Source organism: Arabidopsis lyrata (assembly GCF_000004255.2).
Source record: "Arabidopsis lyrata subsp. lyrata unplaced genomic scaffold ARALYscaffold_7, whole genome shotgun sequence".
In the NCBI taxonomy this organism is placed as follows: Eukaryota; Viridiplantae; Streptophyta; class Magnoliopsida; order Brassicales; family Brassicaceae; genus Arabidopsis; species Arabidopsis lyrata.
In genome coordinates this window covers 6,631,743-6,658,972 of record NW_003302549.1, presented here as the reverse complement: position 1 = coordinate 6,658,972, position 27,230 = coordinate 6,631,743, and the positions used below count along the sequence as shown (strand labels likewise).

The 27,230-nt window shown below is 35.7% G+C and overlaps 8 protein-coding genes across 8 annotated transcripts; 4 read left to right on the top strand and 4 right to left on the bottom strand.

Moving 5' to 3' along the window:
* Positions 1-1,622: 1,622 nt before the first annotated feature.
* On the top strand, positions 1,623-3,127 carry LOC9303636 (probable calcium-binding protein CML21). The gene is made up of 5 exons (XM_021018056.1): positions 1,623-1,684; positions 1,826-2,157; positions 2,236-2,438; positions 2,539-2,707; positions 2,794-3,127. Exons 2-5 carry the CDS (start codon positions 1,959-1,961, stop codon positions 2,910-2,912), a joined length of 690 nt encoding a protein of 229 aa, XP_020873715.1. The 5' UTR covers positions 1,623-1,684; positions 1,826-1,958; the 3' UTR covers positions 2,913-3,127.
* Positions 2,984-6,826, bottom strand: LOC9305680 (KH domain-containing protein At4g26480). Its single transcript, XM_021017983.1, has 7 exons — positions 6,230-6,826; positions 5,481-5,566; positions 4,715-4,854; positions 4,100-4,213; positions 3,908-4,024; positions 3,680-3,823; positions 2,984-3,597 (listed from the first exon to the last, which is right to left on the bottom strand). The coding sequence occupies exons 1-7, from the start codon at positions 6,388-6,390 to the stop codon at positions 3,451-3,453; spliced, it is 909 nt and encodes a 302-aa protein (XP_020873642.1). The 5' UTR covers positions 6,391-6,826; the 3' UTR covers positions 2,984-3,450.
* Positions 6,827-7,046: 220 nt separating this feature from the next.
* Positions 7,047-7,603, bottom strand: LOC110226427 (nicotianamine synthase 2). Its single transcript, XM_021018202.1, is given in 3 exon segments — positions 7,047-7,244; positions 7,246-7,261; positions 7,328-7,603. Coding segments are annotated over 3 exon segments (261 nt in total). The 5' UTR covers positions 7,519-7,603; the 3' UTR covers positions 7,047-7,190.
* A 3,234-nt stretch (positions 7,604-10,837) lies between these two features.
* LOC110226425 (uncharacterized protein At4g26485) lies at positions 10,838-11,663 on the bottom strand. Its single transcript, XM_021018199.1, has 3 exons — positions 11,488-11,663; positions 11,201-11,405; positions 10,838-11,114 (listed from the first exon to the last, which is right to left on the bottom strand). Exons 1-3 carry the CDS (start codon positions 11,633-11,635, stop codon positions 10,838-10,840), a joined length of 630 nt encoding a protein of 209 aa, XP_020873858.1. The 5' UTR covers positions 11,636-11,663.
* Positions 11,664-14,635: 2,972 nt separating this feature from the next.
* On the top strand, positions 14,636-15,828 carry LOC9303635. Its single transcript, XM_002869562.2, has one exon. The coding sequence runs from the start codon at positions 14,807-14,809 to the stop codon at positions 15,614-15,616; it is 810 nt and encodes a 269-aa protein (XP_002869608.1). The 5' UTR covers positions 14,636-14,806; the 3' UTR covers positions 15,617-15,828.
* Positions 15,829-16,699: 871 nt separating this feature from the next.
* Positions 16,700-18,077, bottom strand: LOC9305679 (sufE-like protein 1, chloroplastic/mitochondrial). Its single transcript, XM_021017910.1, has one exon. It carries the CDS (start codon positions 18,008-18,010, stop codon positions 16,904-16,906), a length of 1,107 nt encoding a protein of 368 aa, XP_020873569.1. The 5' UTR covers positions 18,011-18,077; the 3' UTR covers positions 16,700-16,903.
* Positions 18,078-20,444: 2,367 nt separating this feature from the next.
* On the top strand, positions 20,445-25,074 carry LOC9305678 (uridine kinase-like protein 4). Its single transcript, XM_002869561.2, has 16 exons — positions 20,445-20,674; positions 20,777-20,852; positions 21,297-21,466; positions 21,561-21,652; positions 21,933-22,002; positions 22,316-22,428; positions 22,639-22,735; positions 22,940-23,019; positions 23,200-23,394; positions 23,491-23,574; positions 23,666-23,726; positions 23,847-23,907; positions 24,009-24,102; positions 24,175-24,247; positions 24,385-24,467; positions 24,581-25,074. The coding sequence occupies exons 3-16, from the start codon at positions 21,310-21,312 to the stop codon at positions 24,728-24,730; spliced, it is 1,410 nt and encodes a 469-aa protein (XP_002869607.1). The 5' UTR covers positions 20,445-20,674; positions 20,777-20,852; positions 21,297-21,309; the 3' UTR covers positions 24,731-25,074.
* An 86-nt stretch (positions 25,075-25,160) lies between these two features.
* Positions 25,161-27,202, top strand: LOC9305677 (fructose-bisphosphate aldolase 7, cytosolic). The gene is made up of 4 exons (XM_021017922.1): positions 25,161-25,577; positions 25,657-25,910; positions 26,044-26,472; positions 26,717-27,202. Exons 1-4 carry the CDS (start codon positions 25,550-25,552, stop codon positions 27,080-27,082), a joined length of 1,077 nt encoding a protein of 358 aa, XP_020873581.1. The 5' UTR covers positions 25,161-25,549; the 3' UTR covers positions 27,083-27,202.
* Positions 27,203-27,230: the final 28 nt, after the last annotated feature.

Here is a 27,230-nt window from a genome sequence, read left to right as displayed (position 1 = left end):
CTTTCCTAAATTTCGTGGATCCTTGCTGAATTTCTTAGATTTTTTTTTGGCGGGAAAAGTCGGACGAAAATTTTTTTGGCGGGAATATTTTGACGACATCTTTTTTTTTTCCGGGAGCGGGAAATTTTGTCGGAAATTTTTTTTGACTGGATTTGTTTTTGGCGCGAAAATATAAAGATGAATTTGTGATTTTTTGTATTTATTTAAAAAATAAAAAATAAGGTGCTATTTTTGTCCATTAAACTTTTGAGTGCTATTTTTGTCCCAAAAACTTGATTTAGGGCTATTTAAGACAATTTATCAACAAAGTATTTATTTTTTTAACAATATGCTTAAGCTTTATTAATCTAATCTAAAAAACATGAATCAACAACATAAATCATAACTAAGAATCTTATAACTTGATTAGGTGGTCGATTTATTAGTCAGTTCTTTAAAATATATTACTTATGTTTTGCTCATCTTTTTCTTAATTTTTTGCAAATTTTTGATCATTTTTTCTTGATTATTTAAGTTATTTGAGTAATTATAACAGATTGATAGATGTATAGTCACTATAAAAAAATTAGATCAAAATAATTTAAATTGGTGATTTAGAACAAAGTAAAGAATTTAGTTACTCTAATATTTTCTTTGTTTTAATGTTTAATTCAATTTAAAAAATTTAACTAGATTATAATTTAAAAGACTCATAAATTATGTTACCCAAAATTAGAAAGTCACTTTCAATATTAAAAAATGAACGTAGGCAATATTAAAAATTAGAAAGTTACTTTCAATATTAAAAAATGAACGTAGACTCATAGCTTATGGTTGTAGTTGTTATATATACAGAAATTTATATATAGATAATGCAAACTTACAAAAAAAATAAACATAGGCGAAAGTTTATATTATTTCCATGTAGGCACAGACTTGTTTAAAACCAATCATAGAAATAACTTCAAACCGTTCGGAAATCATTCTAAACCGCTCGAAATTGCTGAATTTCAAAAGCTCTTTTCCGCAAGCGTTTTGGCAAAAAGTTTTTTTTTTTTTATCAAACCCTTTATATATTAAAGAAAAAGAAACAACAAATAAATTAAAAAAAAAATATTATCAAATTTCATATATATTAATGTTAAATTCAAAATACAAATTTGTTTTTCTCTATCAAAAGCATGAAGTCAATCCAAACTAAAGAATAACAAGATATAACCGTAAGTATTATAATAACATTATTAATTCGGAAGAATTTTAAAACATATATATATATATATTTTTTTAATTTGCCATATTATTTTTTTTTGTAATTTTTTAAATGACTTAGATGCCTAAAATTTAACAATATTAATTACAAAAATTACATAGAAAACATAAAATCCAATATTTAAGAAACAAGGAAAAAAATCTAGAAAAGTAAACTTTTAGAAACAAATTAAAGGAAGTAGTAAAATAGAGAAAAGTCAAATGAAGATGGAGAGTTTGTGTTAAAATAATAAATAGATGACAAATGGATTAGCGTTTTTTGTAAAGATGCGCAATTACGTGGAAGCTTTAGCATTCTTCACGCCATTACAAAATCTTTCTTCTTCTCAAACATCAAATATATATTTTTTTCTCTGGTTAAAAATTATAACAATAAACAGATCTGTGTGATTGTGTTTTGACTTTTGATCTCGAGACAAACAAGAAACTAAAACAGGTTCTTCTTCTCTTCTTTTACTTTTTTGTTTGCTTTCGTCCTGATTCTTGTGACATTTATATACTGTGTCCTTTATCTATTATGTCTCGATTTAGTTTTTATTTTACCCTCATATATTGAATCTAGATCTGGTTTTGATAGTCTTGGAATCAGACAACGTTCGTATATTTTGGACAACCAAGACGTTAAGCTGCCTTGTCTTACAAGAAACTAGATTTTTGTCTCGGGGTGAATCTACGATCTGATCTCCGAGCACAGACAAATTAACAGAGACATGGGAGGTGCAGTGACGAAATCTGAAACTCTGCAAAAAGAATGGGTTCCAGAGACAAAGTTGGAGGCTAAGATCATAGAAGCCGTGCAACGCAGGGCATCGAGAGGCACCACAATGAAATCTTTCAACAGCATTGTTCTCAAGTTCCCAAAGATCGATGATGGTCTTCGAAACTGCAAAGCCATTTTCCAAGAATTTGGTGAGTGCATACGTGGCAGATTCTAAATTGCGGGTATCTCATGATTTGATGGTTGTTTACTTGGTTGGTTTTGGGCAGATGAGGATTCAAACGGGTCTATCGATCACACAGAGCTAAAGAATTGTATCAAGAAGCTAGAGATCTCGTTCGATGAAGAAGAGATAAATGATTTGTTCAAGGCTTGTGATATTAACGAGGATATGGGAATTACATTTACAGAGTTCATTGTTCTTCTGTGCCTCGTCTATCTTCTTAAAGACGATTCATCCACTCTCCAAAAGGTAACCGCAGATGTATTATCATAGATCTTCTATGCTCGGTTTAGATTGATCGGTTTATCTGTTGTTCATGGTTTCTGAGATTTTATTGTATGATGAATAGAAATGGACAATGGGAATGCCGAAGCTGGAACCGACATTCGAGACGCTTGTGGACACATTTGTGTTCCTGGACGAGAACAAGGATGGGTACGTTAGCCGCGAGGAGATGGTCCGAGCCATTGATGAATCTGGAGAACGATCCTCCGGGCGGATTGCAATGAAGAGATTTGGTTGACTCTTTAACTCCCTCCCTCTTCTTCTCAAGCTTTCTCCTTCAATGAGCCAAGAATATTGATTTTGATTCCTATTTTTGCAGAGGAAATGGACTGGGACAAGAACGGAATGGTGAACTTCAAAGAGTTTCTGTTTGCATTTACGCAGTGGGTTGGGATAGATGAGAATGAAGACGAAGAAGACAACAATGAGAAGGCTTGAATGTTATGAGTTTCTAAGTCTATATATATGTTTTGTGTTTGCAGAATGTAGTAGTATCAAAACTCAAAAGATATTAGTTAATGTTTATGTTAACGCAAACAGAATAATTCATACCAAACACAAAACCATGATGTTTTACCCAAAAACTGGCTTTAAGCAACACAGCGCAACAAAGCTTATTAGTAGTCTCCACTGAACCAAAAAAAAAAAAAAAAGCAAGCAAGCCAAAAATAGTCTCGGACAGAGACAGCGACAGAGACAGAGACAGCGACAGAGACTCATCCCTTTGTATTGCCCCTAGTTCTGTCGTCTGAACTCTCTCCGGGACATGATAAATAAGATAGACACAGATTCATATACGATGGTGTTTTTTTTTTATTCCAGGGATTAGAGACTACCGGTAGCCCGAGGAAGAGGAGGAATGGGATGGAGACAGAATCTCCAAATCCTTCTTGTCTGAAGGAAGCTGTTACGGTGCATATATACCTTCTTGGAAAGGTGAGAGAGGCAAGGAAAAATATGAATTGAGACGTGTTTTTTAGCCCCTTGTCTTAGCTCTCTTCATGCCGAGGCTATTGTAAGGTGAGATGGAACCAGACATTGGAGATCCTTCTTCTCGAAGACTACCATTGAGAAGCGCCAATTCCCGTAGTTGTTGTTTCTTGTAGAGATCATGGGTTTCCTCCTAAAACAAAACATAAAATAAGTACGGTTATAGGGACAAATACTACATGTATTTTAGGATCTTTAAAGAGCAAAGAACAAACCACGGGAGTAAGTAGATCGTCGAGTATTTCACGGGCTTGCATGAGACGTGCGTCCACTATTTCAATGGGTAATTCTGCCTCGACTAAGATGTGGAGTGGTTCATTGAGGTGCTCATAACCAGGTTTCCCTCTCATCATTTCCTCCTGCAACAAATAAGGCTATAGAATGAAGATACAGTTGGAGTTAAGGTATTATTATTAAAGTGAACAAATGAAAAAAGTAACTACCTTAATCGGATCTTTAATGCTGCCTCTACCCCTTATTAGAACACGACAATCAGTACTCGCTTCAACTCGTTTGAGGGAGTTTCCTCTAGGACCCAAGAGGCGACCGACAAAATTGTACTGCAAATTACCACATTATAGTTTATACTTTGACAAGATAATTTAGGGTCTCAACAAGGGAATTAAGATTCATACGTTTGGGTATTTGTCAACTGGAATATCCACCCTGATTGTTCGCTTGACAATGAGACCGGACGAGCTACCAGGAGAGTTAAGCCAATTTGGTGCTGGGGATGATGAAACAGATCTCTACAAATCAAAAGATAAACCAACAACTTGTTAGAACCCATGTCAACCTCAATGCGTAAGTACATGTTACATATATATGATTGTAGCATCAAAACCACGAATAACATGAAATAAAAATCTTATCAAACGTTTCTTCCATGGAAAAGGGACAATGTATCGCGCTGTTGCAAGCTAGCAACCTGTAATTGCTTATCCTAATTATAATATTCACAGAATGATTGCAAATATTAGAGCATGTTATTTATATCCAATCTTTCACTGCTGCACCTAACAATTATATGGCTCCTCAAGGCAATGGAATTAGTTAGTGCATTGACCTTAAGTCAAAAACATTGCACAACATTACTGATATTCAGTGTTACAAAGGCTACCTGTAATGAAGACTATGATTACAATTAAGTCAAAGCAGGTTATGTCAGAACAACTTAAGTCAACAAAAGCTTTTACTGCAGTAGTATGGAATTAGATGAAAAGAGTTATGTTAATGGTTAGTAGTCATACTTCTGATGGAAATTGTGAGGCCCATCCATTCATGTCAGCTCTTGCATTCTGAAATATCCCTCCAGAAGCCAGAGGGCTAGGGTGATCAAACCTACTCTGACTTAAGGCATTCTCCAACAACGTGGTTACACGCAAAATTTCTGTTTCAAAAAATGTCAATATTCAAGAGTAAGACGGACCAGTTAGAATTAGTCAACAAATCCATCACTAATGATAGTGGAATGGAGAGACATCATAGTCTCAAGTCTCAACTAAGTTAGTGAATATTAACGTTGACACTCTAGTTAAATAAATTGTAACAGACTGCAAACAAGGACAATACTCTAATTTTGCTATGATCTACGAATGTCACAAATGTGATCTGTTCAATATCACATCCCTATGAAACAACTCAGAACAAGGATTTCAAGTAAAATTCTTAGTAACAGGATTTGAAAACAAAATCTACATCAGAGAAAAGTCAATTCTAAAATCTGTTATACCACAATTCAACTGAGAGACTCTGCACTATCGTTGAATATTCTAATTCATAGTAAGGGAACGAGGACTAAGTGTCTCTTTGGATAGTAAGATATCTTACTTATGGGGTTGTACAATTACTCTATCATATGTTTTTTGCTAACATCTAACTAAATGATCTCTCTTAGAAGCACCAATGAAATGCTTATAAAATGTACAAAGATCGTAATTCTGAAGCAAGAAACGAAAATTACAGAAGATCTTATGAGGAAAGTAAAGAAACTCTAATAATAACAGTATGGCTCACCTTGGTTCATGAGCCGGCAAACATGTGGAAGCACAGGCAAAAATGGAATAAGCTTGTGACGCTCTGCAAGTAACTCAGAAAGATACCTGCAAAAAGAGAAATTGCATATTATCCAAATTAGTATGACCTTGAGCATACAAGAAAACAAGAAGATCCATTCATTTTCACTCAACAATCACGTTTAATAAGCAGAATATAATCTTTAAATTAGATTAATGTATCCAATTTCTTCAGCAACCCCTTCTCCAAACATTAGCAATTCAGCATCTAGGCAGAGTGGAGAATTTATAGCTTCATGAACACAAGTCAACAATCACAAACCGAACACAACATACGATTCTATAACATCTTGTGGCACTAACAATCCATTACCCTATCGATAAAAAGACATACGAAGTTCATAGATTTAGATTAATCGTTTTCAAATTAAAAAAGTTTGATTTTTTATAGAAACCAATGCACAAATGAAGTATATTGAGCTAAAAAGAGCTTAATTTGCAGTGGTGGGTAGGTAAGAACTCATCCATATATATTGAAAATCGATGTGGGCATCAGAAATAGAAAGCATAGATCTCGGTATGAGAAACAAAGAACCAGAAATGAAACATACGATACGAAAAAAAAACAAAAAAAAAGTTACAAGATTTGCGATAAAAATTAAGACTTTGAGATCCAAATCAGTAGAACAGAGATCAAGAAACAAGTCAACTATAAGACAGAGTAAAAAAAACAGAGATTGATATATTTACTTCTCTTGCTCAACGAGGAAAGAAGGCTGTGATCGGAGACCACCCGAGAAGTTAGGTGACTGAGGAGCCGACGGAGGCACAGAAAGAGGCGGCGGATACGGCACAAATCTCCCACCACCACCACTACCACCGCCTCCACCAAGTGACGTCATCATCATCATCACCACGACGGCTACTTCTTCTTATTCTTCCTCAGCTGCTTGTTACAGGAGAAACAACTGGGAATATGTAGAAAAGAACGGAGCTGGGCGGAGATCGAGGAGGTGCGGCGGCGGATTAGTAGGGAGCTAATCTGGCGCACACAAAGGCTTTTAGACCTCAAAATCTACAATACACGTCGGTGGATGGTGTGTTTTTGGGCCTTTATAGCTGTGTGGGACTCTCTGCTCTTTCTTGAAATGAATGATTTTTTTCCATTTTGATATTACCGGACATAACTCGTGTTTTTTTTTACCGCTTCTTGTCCCTCTTAGAAGCTTCTTACTGACTCAGAGGGTCTCTGGATACAGCTGGTTCCCTCTTAATCATTGAGAGGCTACCTACTTGACCTGGCCCGCTTCGATCTATTTCACGTTTGTTGAATTGATTCGGTTCGGTTTTGTAACTAATTTTGCTTACCGGATTCGTCAAACGCTGCGTTTCTATTCAAGCAAACAAACAAAAAGATGACTCATGTACATTGTGCTTCAGCCACAGCTTACTTCTTATCAAATGGCTTGCATTTGGTAATAATGTCTCATGTCCATTGCTTCAACCATTGAGGATTCTTTATATTATGGATATTGTATGCTTTTATGTTTAACAGAACTTCTTGTGCTTCACAGGCTAAATAATTTCTTAAAATATGAGAAAATGGTCTTGCTGATACAGAGACATAATAATAACAATAAGCAGAGAGAGAAAACAACAACTAATTTAGATTTCGTCAACACGTTGACAAAAACACAGAACTAATATTGAACTAGGAAGAGAGGGCCTCATGAGGGAAATCATCATCTGCCTTGTTCCACAAGTAATGGCTCCAGTCTTGACCTAATTTCTTAGGAAATCATCATCTGCCCTGCTTCTTATGAATTTAATGATCGAGTTCCGATACACCACTCGTGCTTATTCAATCGCTGATTAATTTTGCGTGCGACCATCACTGAGTTCACAAAGCCATCAGACATGGACGGGTGATAAATTTCCAAGACCTCGAAACCTTTTAGATCACAAGGATCAACGTCTACATATAGGAAAGATCTAAGGCCTCGAGCACTCCTAAGCATGAGCAGAGCTCCAGGAGCCATGTGATTCTCCAAGTGTTCAATCACTTTGAGTTTGGCCTCTTTGTCCACCCCAACAAGAGATGCCAAGAAAACGACATCGTAGTCACGTAGAATCTCCGTGACGTCGAGTATATCCGTTGTGTGAAAGATCATGCGATTGGAGAGGTCGGGATCCCGTGATACAAGACGGGATGCAAGTAAATTGGCTTGAGGGTCGATGTCGATGTTGTGAAACGTCGTGTTTGGGAGGTGGAACTTAGCCAGGACGATGGATGTGAAGGGCATCGAACCCGAACCCACGAAAGCGATCTTGGTCGGGACATGACTCGAGTGTTTCGTGAGGAGATCGAACTCTAGCTTGGTATTTCGTGAGGAGATCGAACTCTAGCTTGGTAAGTTTGAGGTAGTTGGTGTAGTAAGGATAGAGATCTAAATGGTGAAGTGGATTGTCTTCGAGAGATGCTAAAACCGTAGAGAAGTGTTGCTCCGAATATCCTACGGCTTCACTACGTAGCTTGATGAGATTTGTTCTGATGGCTTGGACTTTTGGGCACATCTTCTTGACGTCGATGTTTGTCTCCGTCGGCAAGCACGTGGACATGAGCTGTTGGAACAAGGTGTCGACACAGTGACGGATCCAGAAAATTTATTTACTGGGGGCATAGCTTATACAAGATTTTTGTTATTTGTATGCTTAAGTTTTCATTATACTCCAACAATATGAAAAATTAAAACATAATTGTTTGTTGTTAAGAAAATTATAGATATTATTTTTTTTTCTTTTTAAAAATATTAATTATTTTGTCATGGTAAAAAGTAGTCGTTTGTTAAATTTATTACATAAATATTAATTTTAAAAAAAACAAACAAACAAAAAGATAGCAAATACCAAATACACACGTAAAATAAAGAGTCTATACTCTATAGCTAGAAAAAAATAAAGAACTAAAACTTAAGAAAAGTAATGAGGCAAATGTGATTACAAAACTATGGCAGTAAGGAAATTTGGATTTAATAAATGATGATTGTAGTTAACTACACTAAAATTTTGGAAGTATATTTAATTTTTCATAAACTAAGAAGATGTATAAATAGTAAATGGGGGCAATCGAATATGGGTAATGGGGGCATAAGAAAAGAATTATCCAAATTGTCCATCATTTTTTTTGCTACGCATGTAAATATCATTAAAATGAAAAATCACAAATTGTCCATCATAATTGTAATTTTTCTTAAGTAAAAACAAATTATGTCAAATTAAGTGGGGGCAGCTGTCACCTCCCCAATGTAAGTAGATCCGCCCCTGTGTCGACATTTTTTGAAGGTTTAAGGCTCTTGTGTTTAGAGATTTGGTGGTACAAGTCAATAATTTGCTTCTCGAATTGAGTCTCTTGGCAAGCCATGCCGACGCTATGAAGATATATTGAGCTGGTTTAAAGACTTTGAAGGCCTCTGTATTGTGGCTGTTAACCCTCACAAGGCCCTGGTATTTATCGGATCGTGTAGGTCCATGTCTTTGACATCGATTGATTATAAATTTCTAACAACTTACATGCATCACCTAAATAATTTTGAATTATATAGCTCGAATCTCAACACTGGGAATGGGATATAGTTGTTATTATTTTTACTTTTAAAATTGAATCTCTTAACCTTTAAAGTAATTTGCTGTGATCTACAACCAGTTTAATTAGCTTCTTTGTATATCTTTTGGTGGCGGAAAAATAATATATTCTACATGTAGTATGGATGCATATCGTCATGTCCAACTTCACATGAATATGCATGTTAAACTATTGAGAAAACGACAAAGAAATCTACCAACTCTTTGGACCAACCAATAAACTAAAGTGTTAATCTCAACCAATTAATTAGCTTCCTCGTCCTTTTTGTTCTTGGCGAAAAATATATATATTCTATATAAATGTGTGGATGCAAATAGACAATCACATGATACACACTTAACACTTGTATGAGAAAACAACAAAAAAAAGCCTACTAGCTGGCTAATTTGTTTTTATAAATTTATACATGAATTTATGAAACTATAAGTCAGTTACACGAACTTGTATAAGCTCAAGAACTTTTATGTTTTAAAAATTATATTGAGATTAAAAAGTTCAAAGATCTTTATTATTATTATTACTAGGATTCAGGACCCCCGCGATGTCGCGGGGGAATATATTTCAAAAATCATTAAAAAATATCAAACGAAAAAACATAATGAATTATAATAATTTTGAAATTTTTTAATAATAAATCAATATATATTTTACAAAAAATATGATAAAGAAAACTCTCACAAGCATTTATTAAGTATATTAATATTAGAAAACAATAATTTGTAACTAAAAAAGAATTCCCAACTGCAAAAAGCATAAACTAATAAACCAAATATTACAATGGTTTGATAAATAAGCCAAAACGTTCAACGTCAAATAAACCAAATGTTATTGTGTTAAATTAAACGGTAACAACAATTCATTTCTATATTTTAGTATTTAAATATTTTTTAAAAATATGACGAACTTATCCGAGAAACGCAACCGTAGATATCAAATATTCCAAAAACTGCAACGGTTCGTCAATTATATCAAATGTTGCAATAGTTCATCAAATATACTAAAGATAACAATGGTTCGTAACACAAAACCAAAAGTTACAATAATTCGTCAAATAATCCAAATGTTGAAACAGTTCAATTAAATAGTTACAATCTCATTTAAATACATTTTAATAATTAAAAATTAAGAATTAAAATAATAATTTATGAAAAGTTACACCGAGAGACGCGGCGGCAAATAATTAAATGTTATAGCTATTTATAAAATAAACCAAAAATTGCAATTGTTCGTGAAATAAACTAAATATATAAACCAAAGGTTGCAATTGTTCGTAAAATAACTAAATATTGCAATGATTCGAATAAGCGGTTTCAACTGTTTATGAAGAGTTACAATAAAAAACGCAACCGTAGAAAACATTCAGAATGCAATTTATAAAAAAAAAACATAACCGTAAAATATATATTTTAATTAATAAAAACATTAACGAAAAGTTACGATAAAAAGACGCAACCGTTCAGATGTGCAAATGGTATTTATTAGATTGCTATTATATATAGATTTTTTTTTTTTTGATCTTTTTGTATACCGATTGCTCTTGAGTCTTAAGTTTTGAGAAGGAACTGACCACTGAACAATAAATAAACATGCATCAATAAAAGACGCGTCTAGGGTTGCTACTCGGACCAAATTAATGTTACCTTGTTGTTGTTGTAATGCCCAATTCATTTTTTTTAATAGTTATAATACCAAAAACAAAGCGAGATTTCCCAAAGTTAGGATTGGATAAACATGTAAGTAGAACATTCACCAACAGGGAAGTAATCATCACTCCTACGTCCACCACTACCTCTCTTGTTGATATAACCCGGATAATGACTCAGCTCGAACTTCGATTTCTTAAGCAACTTCAAACCTTCTCCTTTAGCCAGCTTCTTTATCCCCCAATCGCTAAATGGATACGTTGTCTTGTGTGTGATATGGATCTCCCCGTCCTCTTCCAACATCTCCTTAGCGTTCTCAAGAAAACCTCTCACTAACTCTTTGTGGCTCCTGATCCAAAACACAGCGTTTTATCATTACGATCGGTCCAAATCATAAACTATAAAGTAAGAAAATGAAAGAATATATTTAGTTACTCGATGGCCCTAGATGAAAATTCACGACCAAAGAAACGTGACCCTGCGTGAGGAAAATTGAAGACAATGCGGTCATAGCGTTGCAGGCTCAAACTATTATCGAAGCTCATTGTGTGCACGTCAACATCGTGCTGAATATCACATCCGTATCTCTCCAATTTGTTTATGTTATCCATCGCATCCATATATTTTGTGCACAGTTCATCTACATGTAAAATTTTATTGATTCGTTAATACTAGTGATAGATGTGTATTATAAATGTTCATATAAAATGGGTTTTACATACCTTCAGAATCGAGAGAGGTTGCGGTTATGTTCATGGCCGAGGCAAAAGCTGAAGCTAGACATAGTGAGAATGAGAAGTTTCCTTCTCCAACAAGAAGGATTTTGTGTTTGCTACTATAGTGTTCTATCCATTTTTCTGAAATCTCCATTACATCATGAAGACTTTGTATTATATAAACCATATATATATATACTCATAGAGTTACAACACAAAGGTGCTTCGTTTAATTTTGGATTCATTTTTTTTTAATCTTATACTCGGCTCTTCGAGTTCTGTGCGTGTTTATATATCGAAGTTAATTACTTAACCCTTTCATATACCCTTTTCTTGTATACTAATAAAACCGTTTCACATTCAATTCTACTCATAATTAGGATCTTAAACATCATATTCGAAACTTGAAATTATTACCTTTAATTCGGTATACAAAACGAGTTTACTAAATTCAAAATGAAATATCTTGGTCATTCTATCGTTAAATCAAATTATTTCCAATCTACAAACACGTGAAGAGATTAAATATGAAGTTTTGTTGTTACTAGGTGAGTACCCGCACTACGTGCGGGCTTTCACTTTATATTTCATAATTATAAGTATATAAATGTAAATATTAGGTTAGTTTTTGTTAATAGGCAAAAAGACAAAATTTCCCTTATAAACGAAATTACCCTGATACTAAGCATATAAATCTACTTTTTTTTTTGCATGTACATTTAGATTCCTAATAGAAAACTGTTTTCACTACACATTATCTTTTTATAATATTTTTTCATTAGTATTATCCTTAAACCAAAAGAAGAAGACAAAATGCAAAGAAGATCGGAGTACCCGCACTAAAATCAATGATCATGGTATTTAGGTACAAATGTTAAGCATTGATAATTGGGATGTCGTTTCGTTTGAACAACGTTGTTATTAGTTTATAGAAAATAAACAAATAGAACCAAACTTTGATAAGCCTTATTGATTTGTCGAAACATAAATGTAAAATAATTCTCATCTTTAAATTTTTATCGTTGCCACTTTTGCAAAAACAACTAAAACAATACGAACTCCATCACTGAAGAACTCCATCATTGAGGATTTTAGTCCAATAATATATGTTCCACTAACTTACATTAATTATTAGTGGAGACATGTCAAATGCTAAAGTAATGATGTGTCACTCATATGGAGAGAGTTGACCAACTTTCATATATATGATTCTCATCTTTGCTTCAGGTTAGCTCTTTTGCTTATCTCTAACTTTCTTCGCTTTTTATAATTACTTAAGAACTTTTCAATCATACTTTAATGCAATCTTACAACAACTCTACACTTATACCTCTAGTAGACTTTCATTTACTAACTACACACACTTGATGAACACATACTTTTACCTTACCCATAGACACTAGAATCACTTATACAAACAACACTACTTATGCTTAGACTCCAACAACTCTTAACTATTCAAACCTAACAACTCCTTTTTTTTCTTTTTTGTCAATTACCTAACAACTCTTTAATCATTCTAACTTAGACCATCTTTATTGATGGTGTCTTAACACAACTCTTAAGTTGAGAGATATGTCTTATAACTAACAAAAGTCTCTTAGTTAGTTAAGAGGCTTTAAGAGACTTTTGTTAGTTATAAGAAGTATCTTTAACTTAAGAGTTGTCCTAAGAGACCATTGATAATGTTGCTATTAGTATTTAGCTAATGAATTCTTAACCAAAACACAATAACTTTTTTTTTTATGTGGGCCTGACCAAGTTAATGGCCCAATAGAACTTTTTATTGGTCTTTCTCAATTTCAGGATCAATCAAAGATTCAACCTTCAACAAGTTTTTGAGTTGTAATAAGAATCTCGTTCTCTAGTTATGGTTGTATTTTATTCGTTACAGTGAACAAGGCCTAACTTACTGCCATTACTCTTAAGAAAATCCAGGAGATTGGAATTATCAAATTAGTATGGAAATGTTAAAAGACAAAAATGGAATTATTATGACTTTTTCATAGGAAAAAAGCTTTTTCTTAGTGCTGAAGTGTTTTATGGATCCGCAACTAACCACACATTACAACTACCACAAAAAGTGAGAAGAAAAAAGAAGCACAGTTATCCAAGGAACAAACTCAGTTTGATTATCTTCACACAACCAAAGATAAAAGCCGAAAATTGATTTTTCAATCCTTAGACTAAACTTCTAAACCTAAAAGCAACTTAAAGAATAATTTTGTATTCTTTTACTTTTTGATATCTGTTTTTTTCCTCATAAGTTTCAATCAAAAAATAAAATAAAAAATAGGTTAATCAATATTGTTCCATAAATATTTTATTTCGCATCAAAAACGTTATTTTATCATACTTGACATAAAAACCAAATTTTTTTTTTTTTGTTTCATCATAGTAGCGTACAGCCGTACACATGCATCTACCAATTTTGTTTAGATAGCATTATCTATATATTTTTATGAAATTTATTACTAGTTTTAAAATGTCAAATAAGTCCTCGATTAAAAGGTATTTTATGTTATACAAATTAGTAATTGCACCCTTTTCCAAAAATACATACTACCAATGTGCAATTAATAACTATCTGTCCCCTGTGTAATCAATCAAAACCCTTTAATCTCAGATTTAATTAGGAAAAGCCACTTGTTAAGTAGGAAAAAAAAAACTCATACTCCATGTAGTTTTCAAACTTTAAATCCACCGAGATTTGCTTTACTAGTTCTTCAAAACGACACGCATGGTCCCACTCATTGCAAAAACCAGTGTTCAAGAAAGCGCTAGGCGCTAAGCGGGCGGTGACCCAGTGCCTAGCGCCTAGAACGTCTAATCGGGGCTTAGGCGATTTTTTAGGCGGTTTAGACGTTTATAACATAAAATATTATAAATATGATATTATATATAAAAGTTATATAAAATGTCTATATAAAACTAAAAATTATGAAATTATAAACAAAACTAGATAAAACATTTATTTATATTTATATTAAACAATATATAAATATGTATAACTATATATATAAATAACTCTAATTAAAATTGAAAAAAATACATTAAACAAGATCTATGTAACTTTAGGCGGTCAAGACGGTTATCTAGGCGTCGCATGAGAGCCTAGCGCCTAGTCGGGGCCTAGGCGACCGCCTAGACCGCTTTTTAGAACACTGGCAAAAACCAAACCCCATTATGCAAAAGCTCCCTTCTTTTGCCCAAACTCTCGCTTTCGCTTTTTTTACACACAACAAAACACATAACTTTGTTATTTTCCTATTTAACCCATAACCATTACACATTTCCAAATTTCCTTTCATTGATCACATAACTCATGCCAAATCTACCTCCTCTTCCTCCTCCACCGCAGTTGCAACCGCCCGAAACGCCATCATGGGAAACTCCATCTTCTGTATGGTATACTCCAAGAACCACTCCATGGAGAACACCACAAAGCACACAGTCCACACCAGTTGGCCAAATGGTCTTAACAAAGCCAGCAACGGTTAGATTCAACGGTCTTGATGCAGAGTCGAGGAAAGATAGGGTGATTCTCCGTCAGCTAAGGAGTAGCAGGACCAGTCTGTGGATATGGTGTGTTGCCGGTTTATGTTTTGTGTTCAGCCTTTTGCTTATCTTCTTTGCGATAACTACTTTGATTGTGTTTCTTGCGATTAGACCAAGAATACCTGTTTTCGACATCCCAAACGCGAACCTACACACGATCTACTTTGACTCGCCAGTGTTTTTCAACGGCGATTTGTCGATGCTGGTGAATTTCACAAACCCTAATAAGAAGATAGAAGTGAAGTTTGAGAAGCTTCGGATCGAGCTCTTCTTCTTCAATAGATTGATTGCAGTGCAAGTGGTCCAGCCATTCTCGCAGAAAAAGCGTGAGACGAGGTTGGAACCAATCCGTTTGATCTCTAGTTTGGTAGGCTTGCCTGTAAACCACGCGGTGGAACTCAAGAGACAGCTGGAAAACAACAAGATAGAATATGAGATTAGAGGTACCTTCAAAGTCAGAGCTCATTTTGGAATGATTCATTACTCTTATTCGCTGCACGGGAGGTGCCAACTTCAGATGACCGGTCCACCAACCGGAATCCTGATTTCTCATAATTGTACGACGAAGAAACGATGAAGAAGACGATATGGTTCTCTGAGTCAGTACTCATCTTCAAAGTCTCTAGTTTTGGCATGTTCTTCAAGTATATTTCTATTTGCTTTCCCACAAAATGTATAAATGAGCAAGACCTAGTGAACTCTATCCAAGAACAGAGATCGGAGTTTGTACTATTTCCAAGATAAAGAAACTGGAAAGATATTATCTTTCTATGCAACAGATTCATAATTGATCCTTCAGACACAGTGCCAAGACCAATGTTGTATATTAATACAGTTCAACATACCTGAACCACCAGAGAAAAGATTTAAGACCAAAAGCAAAAGAGGTACAAAGCATTTAGATGCCTATGTTGGCTCCCTTTAGGACTTAAAGTAATCAAAAACAGTAAAACACACACGATAATAAAGAGGCAGCTTACCCATTTTTTAGCATATGCCAACATAGACGATTTTAAAATTCAAAATCTCAACTTAAATTAATATTTTCTCCAGGAAAGTTTTGATATTAGATACAATGGTCTCAGGAGAGAAAAGTTAAGCAGAAATTGGTTGGCTAAAACCACAACTGGTTTCACTAGACAGGTATGTAAAGCTGATTGTATATAAAACCCCACAAGTCTTAGCTAATGGGGCTTTAAGAAACATCACATGTCTAACGGTAGACTGATACAGGGATCATCTGAAACTCCTTTCACATTTTTTACTTATTTTATCAGAAAGAAAGAAGTAAAGCAACCAAATCTCTTTCTTTTTTCTGCAGTCCCTCAAACCAACTTGCATCACTTGATTAGACAGTACCAACTTTGAGTGTCTAGAAGAATTAGAAATGAACAAGAAACTTCACATGTCTAATGGTGGACATGAATATACCATTTTTCTCCCTAAATCCCTTTTACTTTCCCTAGGTGTTGGGATCTTCCTAACGACTCAAACTTAGCCATATGGAGAACAACCTTGAGCATTCTCTGATCCTATTCATCTCTCGAGCACTCTCAAAGCGTAGGCATCAAACTTAATAATATCAGGAAACCATATTAAAGCAAAAAGACCTTGACGCTAATAAGATGAATGGAATGCAGTTTGCAAATGGCGAATCATGTGGTGAAAACATTATATATTCCTCCACAAAGATTGAATCTTTTGGCAAAATCAATAGCAATCTCTCATTAAAAGAATCCATATATATAACATGATCCTGATCAAGCTCTCAACATTATTAAAAGGTCCAGAGAACAAAATCCAAAAGCAAATGGACCTAAAGAAGTAAAAGAATCTGGACCTGACTTCTTCCATTGCTACACCCTCAAACCTCAGAAGGAGTCTTTGCCACAATAGAGAGAGCATGTAACCCGCTCTTCAACTCCTCTTGCAACAAGTCATATATAAGCCTATGTCTCTTGACCAAGCTTTTACCTTGGAAAACATCCGAAACGATTCGCAAGTTGAAATGTGTTTCCCCATCATCACCAGCACTACCTCTAACAGCGGCATGTCCTGCATGCTGGTAGGAAACATCTTCCACTTCTAACTCAACAGGATTTAACTCCTCCTCCAATCTCTCTCTTATCCTCATCCCTCTACTCCCTAAAGCAACACCATTAGACCCACTATCAGAATCATCAATCTTTTCTGTTCCCAAATCCTCAACTAGACCAGGTTTGGACTCCGAATCCACCTCGGGAACACTAGCTTCGTCCTCAATCTCAGGAGTAGATACAAAGCTGGATTCTGAACTTGAATCTTCCTCACCTTTGACTTCCAAATGAAGAGCCTTTTTCTGCATCAACTTCAGCATATTAAGGAAACCATTGCTTCTAGAAGGAGTCAGACTCTGCTGCAAACCGAGAAGAAGAGCGAAATCAGGCGAAATCCTCAAAATCTCAGGCACAGGTCTTCCAGATAAACCCTGGACTAATAGAGCAGCTAACCCTTTAGTGAGAAGCGAATCAGAATCAGCTTCATACACAACATTGCGTTGCTCATCGAAGAAAGCCCTAACCCAAACCTGAGAAACACATCCTTCTACTTTATTCTCCCTCGTCTTGAATTGAGAATCGAGAGGTTTCAGATTCTTCCCGTAGAACAGAAGCTGCTCGTATTTAGCCTTTGGCTCTTGTACCGATTGGAAAAGCTTGACGATCTCTTGAAGCTTAGGAGGTAGCTCTTCGATTGGTTGAAGGTCTCCAGAGCTAGACGGAGATGATGATGAAGCAGATGGAGGAGGAACAATTCCGGTTGAAATTTTCTGGAACGTGATGATGGTCCGGCGAAAGGAAGGAATTTCCGACGGTTTTAGTGGTCGGAGAATCAGGGCTTTGGCAGGGTAATGGATAGAAGAAAAAAAGGTCCGTTTGAATGGGATTAAACGAAGTGGAGAAGCGCAGCAAGAAGAAGACATCGCTGCTGCCATAGTCGAACTTGAAACTTCGAGAGAGTCGCGAATATTCCAAATTAACCACAATCCTCCTCTTCTTTACTTTTTTCACCAAACAAACCTTTTCCTTTTTTTTTTTTGGTTCAAAAACAAACCTCTTCAAGAATTTGTTTTTTTTTTGTCGTCTAAATTTATTATTAATTGCAAATTATAAGAACTGTTACATAAACGATTCTACAACTGACAATTCCTTCCGACCTTTACTAGATTCACGACAGACTACACTTCCTTCTTCGTGATCTTGATGAATACCTTCAATGATCCACGACCTGGCGACACTTCCTTCTCTGCTTAAAATCCTGGCGAACGGCTATAATTGTACATCGTTGGAGATCTCTTGCACACTTGCCTCCATTAATCTGCAAATTTGTTAATAAATCGCAATATCTGGGACTCGAACCCCAGACCTCTTGGTGTAGAAGCATTAATCAATCATTGGTCAACCAATGGACTAATGGGGCTTCTACCTTCAAGAATTTGTTTAATAAATAGATAAATTTAACAGTCATGAAAAAATTGAGTTAAGTAAAACGTACTGATTATGGTAAACTATGATATTTGATAATAATCAGAAAATTTCTAGTCTTCACTTTTGCAAACTACTAAAATTCTCATTGCTAATCCGTAAAACTAACTACTGTATAAGAGCTGTTCTATTCAAAAAAAATTAAAAAAGAGAAAAGAAATAATTTTAGTTTAGCCACCAAAAAGGCAAAACTGGTAAAGGTTTCTCGGACTCCTTGTTCTAAAAATTCCCGTCTATCCCGATTACTCTCTGCTGAATCGCTAGGCCCATTCTCTCTGCTTCGATTACTGACTAATTCCTTAAAAAAATTAGTCATCCGATTACTCTCCGCCTAATCCGATTAATTCCCGCCTAATCCGATTATTTTCCGCCTATTCTTACATATCCCGATTATTTTTTATTGCAAGTATAAAACAACTCTTTTTTTTTTGTTATTTAAACATTTGAATTGGAAGTTTTGTGATGTTTTACAATAATTTATGTTCAAATTTTTAATAAGTCATAATTTTTAATTAAAAATCATAAAAGTTTGCCTTAAAATATATTTTTATGTGTTTACTACAATTTTGAAAATAATAATAAATTAATATATAAAACTAATCTCCTATTAATCATCGATTTTAATCCGATTTTCCGATTAATCGTTAGGCCCATACCGAACGCTCGACTAGCGCCTAACGATTTTTCAAATAAGGCTCACACCTAAATAGCAATATTCATGTGAATCTGAAAAGAAATATAAGAACATGTTGATATATATATATATATACACCCTGTTTATATAGAACTTAATCTCAATTTTGTCGAGAGTTTAGGCTTAGTTATTTATTGTTTGGTTGGAATTATAGCCCTGTTTATATAGAACTTAGGGGGTGTTATTGGTTTGTGATTTAAATAGAGTTTTAATGACTTTAATTGTTGTGTAGAATCTGTTGTTATTCAATCAAGATTTTGTTAAACTCTCTTAAAGTTTGGTGTTATTAGTTTGTGATTTGTAAAAAGTCATTTAAAATCTTAATGAATATTGTGTTATTGGATTAAGAGTTTTATAAAGTCATTAAAATTTTTGTGTTATTCAACTAAAACAAAACAATCTATAACAATCTATGATTGTTAATGAATTCAATTATTGTGTTTGGAAGACTCTACAAGATTATAGAAAAACTAATCAACAAGACTATAGAAAACTCTCTAACAATTCTTCTAAATCATTCACTTATTCACTTTATATGATTTTATTAAAGTCATCAAAACTCTATTTAAATCACAAACCAATAACACCCCCTTAATCTCAATCTTTCTCTGGAGTTGAGTTGGAATTATTGTGTGGACTTATAATTTAAGACGAGTGGGAGAGAGAGAGTGTGACATGCTTTGAATAAGTTGGGCTATAAGTTGGGCTTAACAATAAATTGATTGTCGAGAGTGACATGCTTTGAATAGAGACGGACCGGGATAGACTTGTGAAAACTTTTATTTTTGACTTGTGAAAACTTGTTACATGTCTTTTATCGTTTCGTGCATATTTCTATCCATTTCGATTCAAATTCGTTAATTAAGAATAAATTCATGAATGTTCATGTAATACATATACTTACACTCGGAATTGACTTGAAACAAAATAAACAGTCAAATTTGAACGCAACTCTTTTCTCACTTTTGTCTTAAATATGGACTGTTTGGAGAAGATGAATGAAGTCATGAAACTAATAAGAGTTAAAGTCTATAGACCGTATGGTCGTTGCCTCGTTGTCCATCGGTCATGGCTAAAATTGTGAGGAGTGGCCTAAAAATCTCAACACCAATACCGCAGATTTCTTTTACGATTTTAGCAATTAAACCGGGAAATTACCGGAGCCGTTGAGAACTTGAGGGAGATAGTCCACCAAAATCCAAAAATTGGATCTAAAATCAATCGTGGGGCTGATTTTGAACAATTAGAAAAGTATACGACTATTTTCACAAACAACAAAAAAGGAAAAGAAAAAGATATCTAGATTTTTATTTATATTTTCTTCAAGCTTCGTCTTCCTTGTTCTTCGTTCGTCACCTCAAACACGCTCCGCCATTATAATATATCAAATCAATCATGTCCGAATCCAGCTTTTCCCAATGTAAGCAATTATTATAACTTAAAACACTTAATTAAATTTAAATCAAATTAAAAAATCTGTCCCTTTCTTATCTGAGATTCTATTGTTTCTGTCTACTTCCAGAGAAAGAAACTGCATCTCCGTTTTTTTTTCTTATTTGAGATTTTCCTGAGATCCTCGAGAGCAAAGCTGAATCTGGGTAATTTTAAAAATCTCATTTTTACTACTTTTCTCTTTTGAACGATCTGTTTTTGTCATGTAGTACGATTTCACCTCGAGATGTTCGATCATTGCTGTTCTGGTCCTACAGGCTTTGGTTCTTCCATGTTTGATTAAATGTTTTTGTTTGTTTTGGATTCTTCTCGCATTTGTTGATCTATGGTTATATAAAGAGTTCGGATTTACAGTTTTGGTTGCAGCTGAAACTTTCACTCTTTTCTTCTCTGTTTTGCTGGATTAAGTGGGCTTTTTGATTCACATTTGTTGTTATACGAATAGTGAGTTAGGATTCTAGAATTGAATTGCATATTTTGCTCTCGAGAAATTGAGAATCTAGCTAAAGTTGTAAGATTCCCTGTGTCTTGTTTGCTTATGCATGATTGTGATAGAGATTAAGATATTTTTACCTATGTTCAATGTCCAGAATTGTCGTCGGGATGGGTTCTAAGTCCGTTGTTGACATGATCGAAGCTGCCTCGGGGGTACATTTTTCTGGTTTACACGTGAATGGCCACATGAATGGGTTGGAACCTAGAGCAGTTAAGGATACCACTTCTGCATCAGAATATATCCAAAGACAGCCTTTTGTTATAGGTCAGTTCTTCTTTTACAAAAGCTTTCATTTTTGCTTAATATATGGTCGTGGATAAAGAAAATCTTGACCAATGGTCTTGATTTTATATCTTAGGTGTTGCTGGAGGCGCAGCATCGGGAAAGACTACTGTTTGTGATATGATAATCCAGCAACTGCATGATCAGCGTGTTGTACTTATTAACCTGGTAATTTTATTTTGCTAATAAAGTTTCATAGAGCTAAGTGATTGGTTTGATCTGTGTTTCAAATGTATATGAAGTCAATTGAATTCCACGCAATTTAGAGATCTAAAAGGAGAATATTACCAGCCGATAACGTGTAATGGCTGAAGTTTAACATGGTTCTACCTTGTCACCATTGTTTAGATATTTATGTTAGTGTATGTATCTAATTCTCAAATACATTTGCCATCATGATAAACCACAAATTGCTCCACTTAATATCCAATGATAAATACTTTGGCAGGACTCGTTCTATCATAATCTGACTGAAGAAGAACTTGCTAGAGTTCATGAATACAACTTTGACCATCCAGGTGAGACTATATTCGGAGTGTGACTGCTTTCTGTAATCTACTCTTGTCAATTCATAATGTCATCAGGATTAAAATATCTTCCCTGGCTTCATTGGGATTTTTTTTGGGGGGTTATTAAGGCATAACTAACAACCATATTCTTCAGTGCCATCTTAGTAATTGATGTATTCTCTTTTATTAAAGCAATTTCATCCCTGACATCTCACCTTACTAGTCGCTGGGATTGATGAGCAAAAGTCTTATATATTACTCTTTGTCATCCTCCATTAATTTTTTTATCATGGATTCTAATGAATTATTATTGTTTCTGTAGACGCATTTGACACAGAGCATTTATTATCCTGTATGGAAAAATTGAGGCAAGGGCAATCGGTAGATATTCCAAAATATGATTTCAAAACTTACAGGAGCAGTGTTTTCAGAAGGGTACCATTCTCCTCTCAGCGTCACTCATTGTCATAATCTATTGTTCATTGATGCTGATGACCTTGAGACACCTTTTTCATTTTCTTACTGCCTCTTTCTGTAACAATAGCAATTTCTTAGATGTCACAACTGGCTTTTATCTGGTTAGGGATCTAAGGAGACATAAATTTTATCTTATTTATTTCTCGGATTTTGAAAAACATTCTGCAGGTAAATCCTACGGATGTAATAATTCTAGAAGGGATACTTTTATTCCATGATCCACGCGTCAGAAAATTGATGAACATGAAGATTTTTGTTTGCACAGGTAATTTGTTGCAACTTTCCATTATAATTACTGTAAACTCTTGTTTCTACTATATTCCTTTTCCCTTTTTGTAGCTTCACTTGGCCTTTTTCTACTAGTAAGATTTCACATGAAGGAACAACTTCTTATGCTTTAAGAAATGCTTTGTTTTTTCAAAATTAGCAGCTCAGCTGTTTCACATTGCATAATTTTTTTTCTGCGTAGATGCTGACGTTCGTTTGGCAAGAAGGATAAAAAGAGACACTGTCGAGAATGGTAGAGATATCGGCACAGTACTTGACCAGGTTAGCCCGTGTTAGTATTGTTACAGTATATTATCTTCAAGAACAACAAGAAATTGTTTACCTCTTGCATTTCGCATATTCCATTGCTCTGATCTGTATATTTTTCGCCCATATTAGTTTTGCGTTTTCAAATCTATGTTTCCTACACATATCTTATATGATGTCAACCTTTTGATGCAGTACTCAAAGTTTGTGAAGCCTGCTTTTGATGACTTCATTCTTCCGACAAAGAAATATGCAGATATTATAATCCCTCGTGGTGGGGATAATCATGTAGCTATTGACTTAATTGTGCAACATATTTGCACCAAGCTGGGTCAACATGATCTCTGTAAAATATATCCTAATCTCTATGTTATACACTCGACATTTCAGGTAATTAATATATCAGTCTCATCTAACTATGAGTAACATTCTCTTAACTACCAAACAAGACTTGTGTTTGCCACAAAAAATTGCTTTCTCTTGCAGATAAGAGGGATGCACACCCTTATACGAGATTCTCAGACAACCAAACATGATTTTGTCTTCTATTCTGATCGATTGATTAGGCTGGTATGATTATTAAAAGCTTATTCAAATGGTTGAGCAAATTCTCCTGTCACGTCTCATTTCTGTTGTCTGAATTTTTTCTTACATTTATTAGGTTGTAGAACATGGTCTTGGACATCTGCCTTTTACTGAAAAGCAAGTGATTACTCCAACTGGTAAGCTTAGTGATTATTGTTTTTGCAGTGTTGTTCGTGAATTCACAAGATTATTATGTATAGTTGTAGCAGTTAAACACATGACTAATAGCTCATAGATATCCTGGTTGCCTGTCTCAGGATGTGTGTATTCTGGTGTGGATTTCTGTAAACGGTTATGTGGTGTCTCTGTGATTAGGAGGTACTTTCCTATATCCTAGCTTTAATTATTCAAGAGAAATTTCCGCATCCTTTCATATCCCATTCTCTCACCAACTTGATGGTGTTTTGAAATAATGCTAGTGGTGAGAGCATGGAGAATGCACTGCGAGCATGTTGCAAAGGTATCAAGATCGGGAAGATCCTAATTCACAGAGAAGGCGACAATGGTCAACAGGTAAACGAGTCACTCCTATTTCAGTCCAGGTGTTCTATTTCATCACTGTTTGATATCTGAATCACTCTGCAGCTTGTTTATGAGAAATTGCCAAATGATATCTCGGAGAGGCATGTCCTATTGTTGGATCCTATTCTCGGCACAGGTAATTAACCCGTCTTTCTTCATTACTTTTTACTGAAAAAAAATTATTTCCTATTTCTCTTTGCTCGAGTGCACATTGTTAGCCAATTCTACACACTTGAAGTGCCTAGTGACACTGAAAATTATACATCTTGTCAGGAAACTCAGCGGTTGAAGCTATCAACCTCCTTATAAGCAAGGGCGTACCTGAGGGAAACATCATATTTCTAAACCTTATATCAGTAAGCTAACACACCCTTTGCATATTATCTATACACACCTTGTGATTACTCCTTATCCATGTTTATCCACAAGAATGGAGCTGGATTGAGATTTTTTTTCTTTGTTCAATCAGGCACCTCAAGGTGTTCATGTTGTCTGCAAAAAGTTCCCAAGAATAAAGATAGTGACATCTGAAATCGATAATGGGTTAAACGAAGAATTTCGTGTTATTCCTGGTATGGGCGAGTTTGGGGACCGATATTTTGGCACAGATGATGACTAGACCACTGTGTTCCTGCAGCATTAGTTGTCCCATCCATGTCCTGCATAGCAGTTAATGATGCATTCACCATCCTATCCACTACAATGGCTACACAAACTATCAAAGGAATCACCTTAACTTTGTTGGTTTTCCCATTTAAACCCCCTCAAGGTGTTGGGAACAGTTTTGTTTACTTATAAATGCCCAAGTGAGGGGTTGATCGATCCCGGGACTTGGGATTCGGTGTATCATATATAGTTATCCTTGGAACTCTTGATACTGCATCTGCAACTCTTGTGTACCATATATCAATATCCTTGGAATGATACTCCATAAGCATAATACATTTTGCTTCGAAAGTTAAATACTTGTGGCCAGTGGTTGCACCACCTCTATTGTCATCTCATAAATCCAGTTTCGAACCAGGTCTCTCTCTCCATTGGGCCAATGAGTGGGAGGTATATGGCTATTGGGCCAATGATGACAAAAGAAAAGAAAATTACATTTGGCTTCAATGTCCAAAATATCAAAGTTTGGTTGCAGACTCATGTGGTTGAAGTTTGAGAGAGGTACTATGGAAAACACTCATGTGGTTGAAGTATGAGAGATGTACTATGGAAAACACTCTGCTTTTGCTTTGTACCTTACTCTTTCTCTTCTCCACATATCCAAGACTTTGGAGATAAAGCTGGTATCCTTGGCTGGCATTTGGTAGTGTCGAAGCAATCATTCATTCGCTTTACCCGAAGTTGATGATATTCCCCGGGCTCTCCTTTCTAACTGTATATTCCTAGGAGATATTACCCTAAAGGCCTTTGTCTTGGCATCCAAACAGCAACGATGTCTGCTTTTGTTGGCAAATACGCAGGTAAGTACACTTAAAATGCACTCTTCCTTCGTGTTCCAGAATCTTCAGGTTCTCCATTTTTTGTGCTTTTTGAGTTCAGATGAGCTGATCAAGACGGCCAAGTACATTGCAACGCCGGGAAGGGGCATTTTGGCGGCAGACGAGAGCACAGAAACCATCGGGAAACGATTCGCCGGAATCAATGTTGAGAACATTGAGTCCAACCGCCAAGCTTACCGAGAGCTCCTCTTCACTTCCCCTGGCAGTTACCCTTGCCTCTCTGGTGTTATACTCTTCGAGGAAACCCTCTACCAGAAAACCTCTGATGGAAAACCCTTCGTCGATCTCCTCATGGTCCGTCTCAGAAAAAGCAAACTCCAGCTCTAGTCTTAATCATTGGGTTCAAGAGTTGCAGAGTTGAAGCTCTTGACATGACCCAAATGGAACTTATTGTTTTAGTTTGGATTCTGATTTTTCTTTGGATCAGGAGAACGGTGTTATCCCCGGAATCAAAGTAGACAAGGGTTTGGTTGATCTAGCAGGAACCAACGGCGAGACCATTACTCAGGGTCTAGACTCGCTTGGTGCACGGTGCCAGGACTATTACAAGGCAGGAGCCCGGTTTGCTAAATGGCGTGCATTCTTCAAGATTGGGGCCACTGAGCCAAGCGTTCTCTCGATCCAAGAGGACGCCAAGGTGCTAGCCCGCTATGCCATCATCTGCCAGGAGAACGGACTTGTCCCGATCGTGGAGCCAGAGGTGCTGACCGGTGGGAGCCACGACATCAAGAAATGTGCGGCGGTGACCGAGACGGTTCTTGCTGCCGTGTTCAAGGCCTTGAACGACCACCATGTCCTCCTCGAAGGCACTCTGCTTAAACCTAACATGGTCACTCCCGGTTCCGACAGCCCAAAGGTAACGAAACTAGGTGTGGGCAATCCGGGTTTTGTTTTGGAACAGTTGTTTCCGATTTTTCGGTTTTATTGGTCTTATATTTCGAAACTGAAAACACAACCAAACTTTATCGGTTTGATGCTATTTTATTTAGATTTACATGCCTGCTCCTTACGGAACCACAATCAAATGAATCACAGAGACATAAATACCTCGAAATGCGACGTTAATTTGCTACAAAACGCTAAAATTGTTCTTCTTACAGGTTGCACCGGAAGTAATCGCGGAATACACGGTGACTGCTCTGTGCCGTACAGTCCCACCAGCTATTCCGGGAATCGTGTTCCTCTCAGGCGTACAGCGGGAAGAGCAAGCGACACTAAATCTAAACGCAATGAACAAGCTTGATGTGTTGAAGCCATGGACGCTCACTTTCTCTTTTGGCGGAGCCCTCCAGCAAAGCGCTCTCAAGGCTTGGGCTGGTAAAACCGAGAACGTAGCCAAAGCTCAGGCCAAGTTCCTGACCAGGTGCAAGGCTAACTCGGACGCTACCCTCGGGAAATACACCGGCTGGGCTTCTGGTGATTCGGCCGCCTCCGAGAGCTTGGTTGTGATAGGATACAGGTACTAGGATTGTTTGAGAACGGGCGTTCACCTTTGATGCGGTTTGAGTATATGTCTAATGTTTCGTTGGTGTTGTAACTGTTCGAATGTTCAGTTTTGCAAATTGCTAATAATTGTTATTTTTCCAGTTACTGTCAAGCTATACATGCTAATCC

Bases quoted from the DNA above. Each gene is read 5' to 3' on its own strand.
- LOC110226425 (XM_021018199.1), bottom strand. From the start codon at position 11,635: ATGGAGATTTCAGAAAAATGGATAGAACACTATAGTAGCAAACACAAA. The intron at 11,406-11,487 runs GTATGTAAAACC...TTTTACATGTAG, and splicing joins AACCTCTCTCGATTCTGAAG to ATGAACTGTGCACAAAATAT. The intron at 11,115-11,200 runs GTAACTAAATAT...GTTTTGGATCAG, and splicing joins TTTTCATCTAGGGCCATCGA to GAGCCACAAAGAGTTAGTGA.
- LOC9305678 (XM_002869561.2), top strand. From the start codon at position 21,310: ATGGGTTCTAAGTCCGTTGTTGACATGATCGAAGCTGCCTCGGGGGTA. The intron at 22,429-22,638 runs GTACCATTCTCC...AACATTCTGCAG, and splicing joins GGAGCAGTGTTTTCAGAAGG to GTAAATCCTACGGATGTAAT. The intron at 23,908-24,008 runs GTACTTTCCTAT...AAATAATGCTAG, and splicing joins GGTGTCTCTGTGATTAGGAG to TGGTGAGAGCATGGAGAATG.
- LOC9305680 (XM_021017983.1), bottom strand. From the start codon at position 6,390: ATGATGATGATGACGTCACTTGGTGGAGGCGGTGGTAGTGGTGGTGGT. The intron at 5,567-6,229 runs GTAAATATATCA...CTCTTTTTGCAG, and splicing joins TTCCTCGTTGAGCAAGAGAA to GTATCTTTCTGAGTTACTTG. The intron at 3,824-3,907 runs GTAGTTACTTTT...TATTTGTTGCAG, and splicing joins GCATTAAAGATCCGATTAAG to GAGGAAATGATGAGAGGGAA.
- LOC9305679 (XM_021017910.1), bottom strand. From the start codon at position 18,010: ATGGCAGCAGCGATGTCTTCTTCTTGCTGCGCTTCTCCACTTCGTTTA.
- LOC9305677 (XM_021017922.1), top strand. From the start codon at position 25,550: ATGTCTGCTTTTGTTGGCAAATACGCAG. The intron at 25,578-25,656 runs GTAAGTACACTT...TTTTGAGTTCAG, and splicing joins TTTTGTTGGCAAATACGCAG to ATGAGCTGATCAAGACGGCC. The intron at 25,911-26,043 runs GTCCGTCTCAGA...TCTTTGGATCAG, and splicing joins CCTTCGTCGATCTCCTCATG to GAGAACGGTGTTATCCCCGG.
- LOC9303636 (XM_021018056.1), top strand. From the start codon at position 1,959: ATGGGAGGTGCAGTGACGAAATCTGAAACTCTGCAAAAAGAATGGGTT. The intron at 2,439-2,538 runs GTAACCGCAGAT...TATGATGAATAG, and splicing joins ATTCATCCACTCTCCAAAAG to AAATGGACAATGGGAATGCC. The intron at 2,708-2,793 runs GTTGACTCTTTA...CTATTTTTGCAG, and splicing joins GATTGCAATGAAGAGATTTG to AGGAAATGGACTGGGACAAG.
- LOC9303635 (XM_002869562.2), top strand. From the start codon at position 14,807: ATGCCAAATCTACCTCCTCTTCCTCCTCCACCGCAGTTGCAACCGCCC.